The sequence below is a fragment of the Ruditapes philippinarum genome, unplaced genomic scaffold (genome assembly GCF_026571515.1).
Source record: "Ruditapes philippinarum isolate M1 unplaced genomic scaffold, ASM2657151v2 ctg10182_1_1_1_1, whole genome shotgun sequence".
NCBI lineage: Eukaryota > Metazoa > Mollusca > Bivalvia > Venerida > Veneridae > Ruditapes > Ruditapes philippinarum.
In genome coordinates, this window is record NW_026854128.1 from 46,919 (window position 1) to 62,500 (window position 15,582).

General features: G+C 29.4%; 1 protein-coding gene across 1 annotated transcript in view; it reads right to left on the reverse strand.

Annotated features, from left to right (window-relative positions):
* The window catches only part of LOC132739038 (uncharacterized), a gene marked incomplete at its 3' end in the record, with an annotated part of 59,664 nt that extends 46,050 nt beyond the window's left edge, over positions 1–13,614 (reverse strand). Inside the window, exons 1-17 of the mRNA XM_060726686.1 lie at positions 13,608–13,614; positions 8,409–8,573; positions 7,819–8,071; positions 7,318–7,484; positions 6,847–7,017; positions 5,916–6,174; positions 5,549–5,712; positions 5,004–5,168; positions 4,605–4,857; positions 4,104–4,264; positions 3,665–3,838; positions 3,003–3,255; positions 2,515–2,678; positions 2,028–2,198; positions 1,449–1,698; positions 829–998; positions 111–275 (exon numbers count right to left, since the gene is read on the reverse strand). Coding sequence (XP_060582669.1) covers positions 111–275; positions 829–998; positions 1,449–1,698; positions 2,028–2,198; positions 2,515–2,678; positions 3,003–3,255; positions 3,665–3,838; positions 4,104–4,264; positions 4,605–4,857; positions 5,004–5,168; positions 5,549–5,712; positions 5,916–6,174; positions 6,847–7,017; positions 7,318–7,484; positions 7,819–8,071; positions 8,409–8,573; positions 13,608–13,614 — 3,112 coding nt within the window. The remainder of the gene's footprint in view (positions 1–110; positions 276–828; positions 999–1,448; positions 1,699–2,027; positions 2,199–2,514; positions 2,679–3,002; positions 3,256–3,664; positions 3,839–4,103; positions 4,265–4,604; positions 4,858–5,003; positions 5,169–5,548; positions 5,713–5,915; positions 6,175–6,846; positions 7,018–7,317; positions 7,485–7,818; positions 8,072–8,408; positions 8,574–13,607) is intronic.
* Between the last annotated feature and the right edge of the window lie 1,968 nt (positions 13,615–15,582).

Genomic DNA, 15,582 nt, shown 5'->3' on the forward strand with positions numbered 1-15,582 from the left:
GTATATTGTCAAAATTATGAATTAAAAAAAAACAGGTATTTTTCAAATTAGAATGAATGATAAGCCTTTAAAATCCTTTTCTTTTATGGTAGTAGATGAGTGTAACTTACTATTTTCCCATCCAGAATTAAGCTTTGTGTGATTAACTTTACATTGGATGTCAGTTATATACGTCGACAGGCCTAAGTCTTCCAGTAATATATCGGAAAAGGGGTTTTGAAGTGCCACGTCTGTTTGGAGTTTATTATGTAACTTCCATTCAAGTAGTGAAAAGTCTGCAAATCAAAATAATAAATGATGAATGATTACAATATTGCTTATATTTCGGTACAAAGCCACATTTCTATATAAAGCCACATACCAAATGTACAATTCGTAATTCCGTAAAGGCAAAATACGTTATTTCTAAAATTAGGCCATTATAATGAAATAGAGAATAAAGTGCCACGATTATTGATAATGATAAATAAAAAAACGTATTTTTTTGTTCATAATAAAAGGTACATGTACAAAGAAAGCTATTTTTTGTATTCTTTGTTTAGTTTAGTTATATAAGAAGTTAATTTGATATAAAAAACCAAGTTCAACAATCGAATATGTTCAATTTATGTAAAGAGTGGGGAAGCATTTTTATATTTTAGGCAGACATTTTAATTTAATCTAAGCATTTGTCATTATCAATTATTGTTCTTAAGCCATTTCAGTCTTCTGCAATATACAACTAATTTATCTCAGCATAGCAATAAAACAATGAGCATTATGCCACTTGAAAAAGAAGCTTATGATACTGCCATTATCTAAATAATCTAAATAAATATATAAACATACCCTTTATAGGGAATGCCCGCATAGTCGAGTAATCACAAACTCGTTTTGAAAACTTTGCTTTGTTGAAAATATTTTTCTCAAACAAACATGTGCCATTGGATTCAAGGCATGCTTTTGTTGTTAGCGTCAATACAAAGGCATTTTCTCCGTCGAGGTTTTCCAAAACAAATCTGGTGATAAAAACAGTACACTAAAATATTTTATAAATACACAATAAAATTAACGATTAAGAAGCTAATATATGGAATAGAAAGTTTAGTGCTAGATATTTAAAATAAGATATAGATAATAGTGGTTAAGTTTTTCAATCCGTTGTGAAATATCAATTAAAATTACATGTATCTCCATATATACTTGATTAACAATATGTACTATTTTACTAAGTCTACTGATAACGTTATATATTATTTATATTGTAAAGCAGGACAGAGACATGATAAAGAACTATTATGGCTTAATAAAAGTTTCATAACTTTTATAGTAGGTTAAGATATATGAATCATGAAAAATACTAGAATCTGCTTATTTGAAAAGAAAGGAAAAGCATTACAAAATTGTTTCTGAGCAGGGAAGGCAACATATAAAGAGTGTATGGTATGATAAAGAATGATATGGCTTACTTTAATCTTATTATTCCTTTCAAGTAAATTTCTTGCTCTTTGTTCCAGTCAAAATCTTGCAAAGACAGTTGTACTTTGAACTCTTCAATCTCCACAGTTAATAACAGCTGACAAGGATCCACACTGAATTTTATATTGAAGTTTCTGTCGATGGGATTCACTGACAGGCAACAATTCATATCGTTGCATGTTGACAAATAACACTTCAGCTCACTTGGAAGACTATGGAGAAAGTGACTAAGAGCACATTCTGCAATAGAAATACATTTTTCTGGCCACTGTGTTCCTTATCAAATATTTTGTATGAAAACAATACCTCTATTTATTTATTATTTTTACGTCGTTGTGTGAATTGTGTGAATCTATCTGCTTCCTTATTATTTCTGTTCCATTTAAAATGTAATTTTATTGTTTAGTCTTGAGTATTGCATGATTCGCTCGAACGGCGTCCGTACCCTCGGTGCCTGAAAGGGCGGGTGGCTCCTCATTAAACGTAGACAACTATCCTCTTGAAAAGTTTCTAGTAAGATATATATTTATATGGAAATCATTAACGTAATATTTTTTATACAAACTTACTTGACATTGTTACATCTAATGTTTTATTAGCATAGTCTGGCAGTTTGCATTCTTCTTGTGAGAGATATCTAGGCAAACCTAAATCTGATATCAACGCTGAATAATCCAGGTCTGAAATGCTTTGGCCAAGTGTGTATCCGTGGTTTTTCATCCATCCAGAAATTGAAAAATCTAAAGGCAAAATAGAAGTGGTAAAATTGAATAGAAAAAACAACAAAAAGACAGATCATCAATGTAAAGAAACACTCCCTTATCGCAACCTCCAACAAGCACCAGATACTAAGGGCCATCGGTAAGGCACCCACCTTGGTTAAGATTTATGAACGTCACTGACGAATAAACTATTATTGTAGATACATATTTGAAATGTTTTCCAAATATTTTTAAGTTTTAAAGTTGTTTTTTTAAACAATATTTCTTCTAAGCAATTTTTAAGATGTTAAGAAATACATGATATAAATGACTAAAACTGTTTCTGGTGACTTACTGTTCCTTTTAAATCCTTCAACGAGGGTACACTGTGGTTTAGGTAAAACAGCTTGGGAAAATACAGTTTGCTTAAGAGAACAAGCAGCGCCACTTTCAAGACAAACACTGACATCAAGATCAATAACATATGCTTCTTCCTCTTGTAAATCATAAAGGCGGAAACTGAAATAACACATGATACAACTTCAGTTCAAAAGGACAATAAATATATCATCTTTAGATTACATGTTTATTATGTCATATTGTGTACAACACTTTAATCATGCATTTAATCTAAGTTTTGTATCAGATCGACTTCGTACAATATGTCAAAATTAATTTATATCTGAATCACTGGAAATAATATAATAAATCCTTGTGAATGCATTTATCAAATTTAGACTTCATGGCATAAAAAACATACAGTCCACAAAAATATATCGTATCAACGGCTATTACAATCTTAAATTCAATATAAAAATGTGTGCATAAATGTTTGGAACTTACTCCACTCGAACGATCTTTTGTAACCAAAACTGTTCCTGTTCGCCATAGTTGTAATTGACCAAATTAAGTTCAAACGTAAATTTTTCAATACCAACAGTCAGTCTTTGCTGGCAAGCAACTATCTTTAGGAATGTGTGAAGTGTTCTAGGTAGAATGTTTGTGTCGATGCAACATTCTATATCAATGCAAGTAGAACTAAGATGGCAGGATAACGGGCCCAGTGGTTTTGTTGGCTTAGAATATCCGGTACATTCTGCATGTATTGTGAAACATAATTATCATTCTGTTGTTGTAAATATATATATTTTAAAAAAATCAATATATACACACATCTGTTCACTACATGTGCTTTCTTAAACAATGTTAATATCCAGTTTCGATCAAAAGATCGGGTCTATTTTGGTATAAAAATGGTGCTATGATGCAAAGTTCTCAGTTTTGAAGACAAATTTGTACGATAAAAATGAAAGCGAAACGACCGAATAAGCTGTTTTTACATATTTCTAATCAGATGCTAGTAAGTTAAAGGTAAATGCCAATTCCTTTAATAATGGGTAATCATTAGGTCTTATCAAAAATTATACTAGATAGGCATTTATATGAAAATTTTGACAAAAACACTTCTACAAACTACACATAAGACAATAACAGAACGTAAATACCATTATTTATGCCTCCTCGGTCAGTAAATGGATGTAAGCCGACAACACATTGGCTTTGAGAGAGAAAGTCTGCAATACCCATGTCGTTATAAAGTATATCATAAGCGTAAGCCGGCAGACTGCTAATGTTCTTAATTCCTCCGAAGTTATCCATCCATTTGGTTATTGAAAATTCTAAGTAAATAAAATAAAATTTGAAACAGTTATTAAAACTGAAAAAATGTAATCGATTTGTTTGTTCAATGTTAAAAACCAAGTTTAAAAGTTAACAATACATGTAGCCCTTTCAATCATTTTATATGTATGAAATAATAAAAATTGCGTGTTCGATCGTGGGATTGTATTTTTTTCAAGTTTGTTAGTATTTTAAACTAAGTAAATGTGCTTCCTCGTCATAAAACATAATATAATTACAATTATAATAAGGTTAAAAGCATACCTAAAGGCTTTGTTACTAGTCCCCAATCACAAAGGGTTTTGTGTAGTCTAGTATTATCCAAAACGTTGTAAACTTTGCAAGGCAAATAAGATTCAGGGCAAATGCTTATTTCCATATTCACTTGGTATTTCCTTTCTTCTTGTAAATTGTACACTTGATACCTTTCATCAGATAAAATAGGATATAATTTATTTCTCTTGTTAAAGGGAAAGATTGAACAAAACAGGTTTGGCATTGTTATCAGATATGAAACACTAGTAAAAATCTCATGACAATAATCTTGATATGTTTCTAAACTAGGAATTAAATGTTTATGGGTAACTCATTCGGTATTAAATTGTTTATAGATGTCGATTCATGTTTTTGGCTAGGTAGAATATCAGAGTACGATATCAACCAATATTTCTAAAATATTAAAATAAAATGTATTCTTTGTTTAAAAAAGTTTTATTGAAAAGGTAAATAACGGTATTTTAAAAAGTAGCCACAAGGAAACATCACCTTATCCTTGCAATACCAAACAACCAGAATTCTTCCGTGGTACCATACGAATATTCTAGTAAAGGAATTTCTCTTTTAAGGCGCTCAATTTGTATCGTAAGAATTTGGAGGCATGGGTCTATATCAATGCCAACTTGAAGGAAATATCCTATCTGATCCATAGATACACAACAACTGGCTGACGTGCAATGACCCTGAAGCGAGCATTGTATGCCATTTGGTAGCGAGGAGAGCTGTGTAGATTTTGGACACTCTGTAAAAAATAAAATAAATACATCAGAATTCGAGAGAAAATAGTTTCAATATCGTAATCATTAGATCTTAAGATATTTTAACAAACAAAATACGACAGATTGTATAAAAATCATTGCATGTTTTAGTTCATAACTGGACACTAACCACTTATCCATCCATTTGAATTCCATGCCTGTTTTAATGAGCATTCGTTTTCGTTCAGGTATGCACCAAGTCCTAGATCAGCAAGGAGATCTTTTCGTATATGTAGCTTAAGACTGTCATTTGTGTTAATTCCGTGCTCGGACAGCCATGTAGAGAGTGAAAAGTCTGGAAAATAATAAAATAACAAAATGTGTAAGACTTTCAAAATCAAAATAAATTTTTGTTATTGATTTGCTTTTATAAAGATTAAATTAGGGATGAGTTAATTATATAACTGTCAGGTTTTATTATATCACTGTTGCATTATCAAATAAAATTGCAATATGTTAGTGTTCTGTAAATTCATGTTCAAATGATGAACTATATGAATTTTATCATTCCGAATGCTTTTCGACGTTTCACATGTCATTACAGAAAAGTTACCTGCAAACATAAAACAAAGACATACTGGTAAATCGAACACATTTATATATTTTTAAATCTAAAGTAATTACATAATAACTGAAAAATAAAACAAGAAAATTGAAGGCTGTATATCTTAGTACCTGGAATATTGTAGCCTGTACTGAAGTTACAAATCTTTTTGGGGAGTCGTTGATTTTCCAATAATTTCATCTGATTAGAACAGCTGCCAGCGGATTCCCAACACTCTTCAAATATTACAGACACAAGAAATTCATGTGTACTTGTAATATCATGTACAGTGAACCTGAAACATTCCAGTAATTGAGAAATAATAGCACTATTCGGTTACAACTTGTTGTAGAGTATATCTTTCTTGCAATAGAAACAAACATACTGGCTAACGAAACAAATGGCAAAAGTTAATCAAGTAAAAAAGCGCAATGAAGCTTTATTTTAGAAAGATTATGTTGAGATACTTAGTCTCAGTAAAACGTTTGCGCTACTTACGTTAGTCGCAAGACTCCTGAAAGCCAAACATATTCTTTTCTGCCAAACTCATAATCTATTAGACTGAGTGAGTAGTTGAGTCGTTCAACACCTAGGCTCATCATTTGTGTGCAAGGATCTATATCTACATGAACTTCCACGTTACTATTTAGTATTGGAATGGGTATGCAACATGTGAGTGAGGTACAGGATCCGGTTATCGTACATGAAACTTCTTTCAGCTTATGATCCGGTATGGAAACATTCAAAGGACAATCTCCTGTAAAATAATCTCTCTATTTACAAATTATATATGCCACAGTGTATACAAAGAAAGAATCTGGATCAAAATGAGCTCAGAATTATTATTTGGTTTTCATTCTTTATACATAATGCATGCGTATTATATACAAGATGGTTTAAGGGAAATTATTATTGATTTGTAATATGTTTTATCAAAGAAACTACAAAAAAAACACAAAAGAAAACAAAAAACAAACGTTGCAACATGATTCATATATAAGTAAATCTCAAGATAATGAAAGAAGAGCTCACCAAGTCTTAAGAACAGCTTCATTGTTTTATGCATGAATATTTCATTATTTATTATATTACGTGATGTATGACACATTGTTATGTTTAGAATGAATGCAATTCAAATATCTTTTGAAAATCGTATAATCTAATTCTTACCCGTTTTTAGTAGCAACTTTAAAATATAAATTATCACATTATACCGTTTTAATAAGCTAGAAACCTTGACACATTTTAATCGATTGTATGTTCTTGACGTACAAACTACAACATTATAAAATATTCAAAAATTATATGTTTGCATTATAATTATAGAAAATAGTTGTAAAACATAAGTGCATGAAAATCATTATATAGCATTTTACCTTCTCAAAGCAGATATCTTAAACAAAATTATGTTATAGTAAATCAATTTTACCCAAGTTCCAGCCTTGATGTTGGTAAGGATGAACACCTTGAGCGCAAGTATCGGTTTTCAAAAATTGGGAAATGCCTAATTTACTTGTCAAAATTGAAGCAATGTTGTTTGGAAGAGGTGATACCGATACATTTGAGTTTAAGTTGCTGATCCACTTTTGCAAGGAGAAGTCTGCAATTAGATGGCAAAGCCAATTAATAACTTCAACATTGTGCGCACAGCAAAGATGACAATTTTTCCGAGTGTATTAATCACTTATTTTACACATCTACACATGCAGAATAGTGCCTTCTTTAAAAGTTATTTATGGTTTCGTGTGTTATAATGTTGAAAGAAAAAAAAAATTTTTATCAGTAAACTCTTTATTATTTATTAAAATACAGATAGTAAGTTTCTGTAATAAACATTGCCAATATACTATTTAATATAAAATTTCGAACAATATTTGATTTTATGATAGGGTATACTTACCTTTAATAGTGTATCCCTGTTGTAGTTTCATGAAACAGTTTGGCTTCGGGATTAAAGTTTCATTTAGAATCTGAATATCCACTGGGCATGTATTTTTGTCCAAACATACTTTTACTCCAAAATTAAATTTATACAGACCATCGACAGGTAAATCTTCAACACGGTATCTACAACAAACACATTTATTTGATAAGTCCATTAATTTGGATATATACGAAGAGAATCGTCATTTAAAAAGAAAAGAAATAAACAAACTCGGTATGATAAATACCATTTCCAAGAAATTCATAATTAATTTCATTTTTGTGGTATTTGTTAATATCTTATAATTACATTTAAGTCATAAATTATATATAATTGTATGAATTCAATTAATATAAAGCGATAAACATAGTTTTCTTAAGACTTATTATGTAAAATACAAATTGCCAACATTAATGTGCAATTGCAAGGCGATGAGATTATATTAATTTTGTTATTTTATATTTCCCGCCACTTTACCTTGCAGTCAGCACACCGCGTAATGACATGCTTTGTTCTGCAGTTAAATCCACGTCAAATAAGTTGTTTTCGATGGTCAACTTTTCAAAATTGACAGTATATCTATAGTTACATGGATCGAATATAAACTTGATTTTAAAATGTCTGTTGATCTCAGGAACATCCAAACAACATTCTAAATTCATACACTCTTCTGAAAATCTGCATGCAGCCGTAGGCATCAATGGAATGAAAATATCTTTTGAAGAACACCCTATCAAAAACAAGTGTCATGTTTACAAAAATCGTATGTCCATAGCTTTAAAACAAACATATTTTAAAATGAAATAAAAAGAAATTAAACAAAATTACGTATCTAAGCAGTAGTATTCTTATATCTAACGAACATGCATGGACGATTTTGATTCATTTATGATAAAATATAATTATATATAAGTTTCTTTATTGTAACTTTATGTGGGCAACAATGGAGGTCACATGATAAATAGTAAAAACAAAACTATTTTCAAAATCAATGTTTAAATTTAAATGTTTCGGATCATGATTCGACAGAGCATTCACGTGAGGAATTTACTATATATCTATCATACCTTCTTGTAATTGGTCTGCTCCGTATATTTTATCGTGTAAATTGCACATCGGCTGGTACAACATTGAATCAATCCCTAATTCTTGCATAAGATATTGTGTCCCATGGTTTGAAAATGATCCTAAATCGAATTCCCTGAATTTCATCCAGTCTCCAAAATCAAAATCTGCAAAACATAATAAGAATTGTAATAAATGTGCTAATCTGTCAGCAAATAGCTGATCTTATTTCGTAGAAATGAATCTTTTGAAATAAAGTGTGGTTTCGTTTCATAAAAGTACATTACATTATGATATTCAGCATGTCATAAACCCTTCTAGAATCGATAAATGTAGCTTAAACATTTATACTTAGTAGCACGTTGTATCATTAGGTCTACATATTGTCATATATATGTTAGTTATGAAATTTTGATAATAAAACTTTACACAGTTTAATAGACAATAGCGTATCGCTATGTTCTAAATATACAATTGTAATATACGGTATCAAAATTTGGTGGGAAGAAAATAAACAGTTTAAAAACACAAGAAGGGTTTATAAAAAACGTTTCTTATTTATTTATCAAATCCTTTTGATAAAATTTATTCTTTTTGTTTAAATTTTATTTTTGGGACTAAATACTAAAAACCGGGTGCATAAAAAACGTTTTTCAAGCCCGCAGGGGTCTTTCTTTATTCTTTGAAATTTTTTCCCAAATTTTTGGGTTGAATAAAAGGGAAGACTTTAGTTCAGGACACACGATAGATGCATTTTGACAATTAAGGCTTTTTTCCTCTGATCGTCATAAATTGAATACCTGTGTTAAAAAAAAATTTAAGAAGATTCGTAAAAAAGGACTTTTTTTTAAATCAAATTTTTTTAAAAGGGTCTTTAAATTTTCTGTTGACACAAGCTTTTAAAAAATTTTTTACGATTAAGTTTAAAATTTTAAAATTAAAAAATTAATTTTTAAAATAATTTTAAAAGGGCCGATTTGATGTATAATTTGGGAAAAGTTTAAGAAAATATTTCAGTGATTCCCTTTTAAAATTTTGAAAAACTAAAAAATTACTTTTTTAATGGGGAAATATTTTTTTTGGGTTACTTACTTTAAGGGGTAAAATTTCCCAAAAAAAAAACTGACCGGCCCTCGCTTTTTCCCCCAATTGTAGTTAAAAAACGATATCCCCTTGTTTGACTTTTTCTAAAGCAATGCCCAAATTTTGGGGAATTCACAAGTTTAAATTTCTACGTTTTTGTGAAAGATCGCCCAAAAGAGGTTTTGTTTTTAACCCAACTTTTGGGATGTTAGTAAAACGAGTATAGAACCCACATAAAAGGTCATCGTTTTTTTTCCAAACAATGGGGGCAATTTTTGGAACACTTTTTAATAAAAAGGGAATAATTTTTATATTTAAACCCCGGCAAAAACATAAAAAAATATGTTTTATTTAAAAATTTAAAAGGGCCCCTTTTTTATTTTTTCGAAAAAAAAAAATTTGAAAATTTTTTAAAAAAATATTTTTTTTCTCAAAATTTTAAAAAAATTTTTACCTTTTCCTTTGAGATATTAAGTGTATTAGCTGTGTTGCATCTTGGAGATAGATATTGAGCGATTTTCAGATGATAAACCCAAAACCCCTTCAAAAGTTGGCTGATCACCTTCCACAAAGAAAAGAAAAAGTTTAATAAAAAAAATTAATAAATTTGGAAATTTAAATAATCAAAAAAAAAACCCTTCGATTTCCCCAAAATTTTTCATTGTTTGGTACCCTATTAACCTTTAAAAATGTTCATCTTCCACTTTTCAGAGTCCCAAAAATATCTTTACCCCCATGCCCATCACAAAAATTTTTAAACAGTGATAAAAAATTTCTATCTCATACTAAAAAAGTAATTTTAATACGAAATGAAATCAAATTTTAAAAAATTTGTAAACCCCCAAAAAACTAATAAAAAATTTTTTAAAACTGTCTTTCCTTGTTTTCCCAAATTTTTTGATGATAATTTTTAAATGTTGTACTATAATTCTTTCCCTATACTGTACATTTTAAAATTTAAAGATCAGTTTAAAAAATTAAAAAAATCCGCTTACCTTGGGTTTTGACTTTTTCCCCCCAAACCCCAAATGACTGTTTTTTTCCCATATGTCGATTCATTTAATTTCAAAAATCGAAAATAAATTTTTAAATTTGTTTAATTTTTAGTTTTTTTCCCGCATAAAAATCTAAAATGAAACCCCCAAAAAGCTCCTTTGAAAAGGAAAGGGCATAAAAGCAAAAAATTTAAAACCAGGGCTGCTTATTGTTGAAGAACAGCTCAAAATTTCCAATCAAGAAATAGGTAGACCCACTATCTGCACATTCTGAAATTATAAAGAAACTTTAGTATTTCTACTTAATTATGTTAAATGACAACCCCCTATCATGAAAAAAAAAACCCAAACTTAATGAAATCGCCAGTTTTTAAACTTTTAATTCATCAAAAGGGGGTTTACTTTTTATCGGAATCATTGATCCCAAACCCTTTTTAATTTGTTAAAATTTTTGATTTCCCCGTTTAAGCCGTGTTTAGGGGTGGAGGGATTTTCACTTATTCATTCCCTCTTTAAACAGACTCATAAACCGGTCTGAAATTTTTCAATTTTTTTTGGGGGGATTAATGCTTCCGGGGGATACCTTTTTTTCCCAAGTTTTTTAAATACCCCCAAAACAGCAGGGGGTCAAGTGCTGTGGGGCCACCCCCTATTTCACTTCAGTGTTTTTATATTTTTTGGTCTTTCCGGGATCATGTTTCCCCAGAAATTTATTAAGTTTTTAGAATTGAGCCCGCTCAAGCCGGTGCTAGCGGGCGTGAGGGTTGTTGCACTTATTCATTATCCCTCATGTACAGACTCAATCAAACCAAGTCTACAAATTTCATGTAATTTTGTTGTGATTAATTCCTTCGAGTGATCACTTTGTTTCAAGTTTTTTTTACTACAAAGTGTATTTATGGAAAGATTACAAAACTCCTGTCACGATGACTACAATTGGTGGTAAACAAAATCAATTTTACTAAAAATTGTACTTGTAAAATTATATAACTTATACAATTCTATAACTACCGGTGACAGGTCTCGAGTGTGGGCGTTTTTTTTGGTTTGACGTCAGATACATCCTGTATCTCCAATGAAGTCGAAAGACCTCCGTTTTATGTATAAAATATCGGAATAAATCCTTTTGTTAGTACGTTTGATTCATCAAAAATCCATATACCTTAAAAAAACTCAGCAATGATGAGTTGAAAAAAAAAAACGAATTTATTAAAAATTTTACAAAAGGAAAAACAATTTTTAAATTTGGGTTTTTTTATTATTTTTAAACATAATAACACTTTTAAAAACAAAACCCCTTAACTTTTCCAAAAATTTTGATACAATTTGTAGTTTAAAACCTGACATTTTTTTTTAACTAAATTGTCAGATGAAATTTTTATATTCTATAAATTTTAATAAAACCAAAAGAAAACGAGCCCCCCCCCCCCCCCTTTGAGGGGGTTCAACCCAAATCAAAAATTTATTATCAAAAACCCTTTTACTTACATTTTTAAAGTGTTATTCCTTTCCGCAGACTGATTTTTGGTTTTTGAAAATTTTTAAAACAAAAGCGTCTCGTTTTACAATTGTTAGAATCTAAAAACACCCCTGTTTTTAAAAGCCCAAAAAGAAAATATTGGGCCCTTTTGCAAGTCAACAATCTTGAAACCTATTGCAAAAAAAGTAGTGTTTTTGTAAATTAAAAATTCCCAGGGAAAAATATTTTACCTCTCTGCTAAATTTACTACAATCATTTTTTTTCAACTATCCAAAAAAAAGAACAAATATGTAAAATTTTAATCCCCTCACTGTTTTTTAACCTTTTTATTAAAATTAACAATTTATTATCACACCTACAAGTATTTTCAATTATGGTCAATTAGTGAAGTTTTGAAATGCTTGTTAAAGCAGCGCTAAATAATTGGATTCCATTTTTAGAGGGAACTATCTAAGATGAAAAAGAAAATATTTGCAAGCTAAGAGAATTCAGTGTGTTATGAAAAATTAAACTAAGAAACATTATCATTTGCCCTCAAATTTATTTGTTTTTTGTTATAGCTGCTCTCCTAGATAAAATCGTAACTTACTTAATCTTAAAGATGCCAAACAAGTCCATCGATTGTTCTGTATTAAGGAGGGGTAAAATACCCGATTTTTGTTGCCCTCATTTCCCCCTAAAATTAGCCGTAAAATTTCATGTAAACAAACTCAAGGTTCAATCCAAAACGAAAATTGTCATTTTTTAAGCTGTTTTCATTTCCCCAAACCCAAAAAATTTAAAAACTTTTTGCAACCCTTTTTTCCAAAGGGGCAGGAACCCCCTAGGCAACATTATTCCCCCTTTTAAATGCAACGGGCCTTTTCTGGTTTTTACACAAAAGTTGCTTTGACATATTTTTACGTTTTTGTTATGTTTATTTTTAAACCAATATTTGGAAAAGTGTTAAGTTTTCCCTTTATATTTTACGGTTAAATTAAAAAAGGAAAACGGGAATTTTCTTTCAAGAAAATTTTGGGTTTTTAAAATAAACTTAATGTTTTTTAAATTTTTATTTTTAAAAGCAAAAATTCACCTTCCCCCTTTTTTTATTGTTTCAAAAAATTTAAAACTGATACAAAAAAGGGAAAATTATCAAAAAAATTTAAATTTAAATTAAGCTTTTTAAACCCTTTAAAAAAATTTCACAAACCTTTTTTAAGAAATTTTTAAAAACCCCGTAGCAGTATTTGATAAATTTTAAAGTTTTCATTCCATTCTTTTTAAGTTATTTCATCCCAGTTTTTTCCATGCAGGTGATAAAAACAGAGCAACTTTTCACGAATTGTGTATTTTGAAACCCTCCTAAATTTTTTAAGTAGATTCTTTCCCATTCTTTTGGTACAACAATTTTTGAACCGCGGGGAACCTTTATCTTCAAGCCTTTCAGAGAGGAAAAACTTAAACAAATGGAAAAAAATAATTAAATTATATATCTTAAAAATTTTTCCTGCAAACCGGGGAAACCCATTGACCCTATTTAGTTTGATGTCTGAAGTTGTTAAAAATTTAAAAAAAATATTAAACTTGTTCGAAAACAAAGGAACAACACTTTTAAACTGAATTAATTTTAAACTAAAAGGGGTTTTTTTTAATTTTCTTACTTTTCATATTGAACCCAAATTCTTTTTGACAAAGGGGGCTGAGGGAACCCTCCCGGGCGCAAAAAAAATTTGGGTATGCCCAAAGATGAAAGGGTTTTCCATCAGAAAGGCACTTTTTTAACGTTTAACCCAAAAAAATTATTAGTAAACCCCTTCCCTTCGAACATTTTTAAACTTTCGATATCGGGAAAAAGATTGAAATCGTTTGTTTCTTTACATGGGGCCCTTTTTAAGTAAAATTTCATTAAAAATTTTTTAAAAATTTTGAATATTGTTTTTTGGGCCCAAATGGACTCACTTTTTTCAAATAAATTATTTTAAAAAATTGAAATCTTATTATTCTTTTTTTAAAAAACAAAAACTCCCTTATTTTAAAAGACCTTCCCCAAGTTCAAATTTTTCCCCCAAACCCCAAAACTCTATGTATCCAAACAAAACTGTTGACTTGTACGTTTAAATTTTTTGGGGGAAATCAAGAGCGTTTTCTGCAAACATCTATTTTCAAATTTCCCCATTTAAAAAGGGACCGTTTAAAGGATATCTAAAATGCATCCCAAGCAGGCTACACCGAGGCTTTTAAAATAAATTTTATTAACATAAAAACCCCGTCATGCTTTTGGGGAAAATTTTTTTTTTAAAAACCACAACCTCCTAAAATAAACAAATATTTTTTTTTTTTTTCATTTCTACCCCAGTTTTGGGGTACTTTTTAATACAGAAAAAAAAATTTAAACATTTGCAACAAAATGATAAATTTTTAAAAAGGGCCAAAAACCTATAATATGCGAAATTTAAAGATAGATCCTTTTTCCGGGAACAACGAAAACCCAAAAATGTCATCCCAAAAAGCTAATGTTTTTTGCAGAAAAAACCCATTACACTGGTTTTCATAAAGCTCAATACTTATCCGTTTTTAATTATTAAACAAAAAAAAATTTTTAAAATTCCCGTTTTACATCATTCTTTTGGGGTTTTTTTGCTTTATGAAAAAATTCCCAAAATACTTACCTTTAGGCCATTAAATTTTCCAAAATTCGCTGATGTCACATTGTTGAGCCCCAAATATTTATTGAGATCGAAAGGGCATGAACAATTTTTGTTAGACTGCCCCCAATATTACTGACAGAATGGATTCCGTTGTCCTTTAGCCAAGTTTCGAAGGAAAATCCTAAAAATGATAAACAAATATGTTACTCAACTATTCCGATCTCCATGAATGTAAAAGAAGAAAAAAAGTTCAATATATTCTACATAAGGAAAAACGATTATACAGCAATAACGCATGTACATATTTAATTAACCGAATATTTGTTATTCCGAAAGGATGCAAGTATGTTATATATCTGAAGATACAATCACAGTTACTAGTTGCTATGAAAGTTTATATTTCAATAAGTACCAACTGACCTGGTATCTGAAATCCTGTTCCATGTGAGCAGAACACATTTGGTACCACGGCGTCTTTTAATACGTCGGCATCAAATATACATGGCTTAGAATGTTCAAAGCAGACCTGAACAGCGGCGTTGATACGGAATGATGTTTCATCAATCTTTTTAATTTTGAAAAAAAAAAAAAAAAAATTTTAAAAAAAAAATCCTTTTTAAAAAAAATTTTTTTTTTTAATTTTTAAAAAAAAAAAAACCCCTTTTTTTTTGGGGGTTTTAAAAGTTGTTTTTTAAAAAAAAAAAAAAACAAATAAATTTTAAAATTTTTAAAAAATAGGGCCCCCCCCCAAAAAAAAAATTTTTGGAAAAAAAAATTTTTTTTTTTTTGGGAAAAATTTTTTTTGTGTTTTTTTTAGGTTTTAAAAAATTTAAAAAAAATTTTTGGGGGGGAAAAAAATATTTCCCTTTTTTTTTTTTTTTTTTTTAAAAAAATTTGGTTTTGGGTTTTTTTTTTTTAAAAAAAAAAAAAATTTTTTTTTTTTTTTCCCAAATTTTCCCCCAAAAAAAAAAAAATTTTAAAAAAAAAA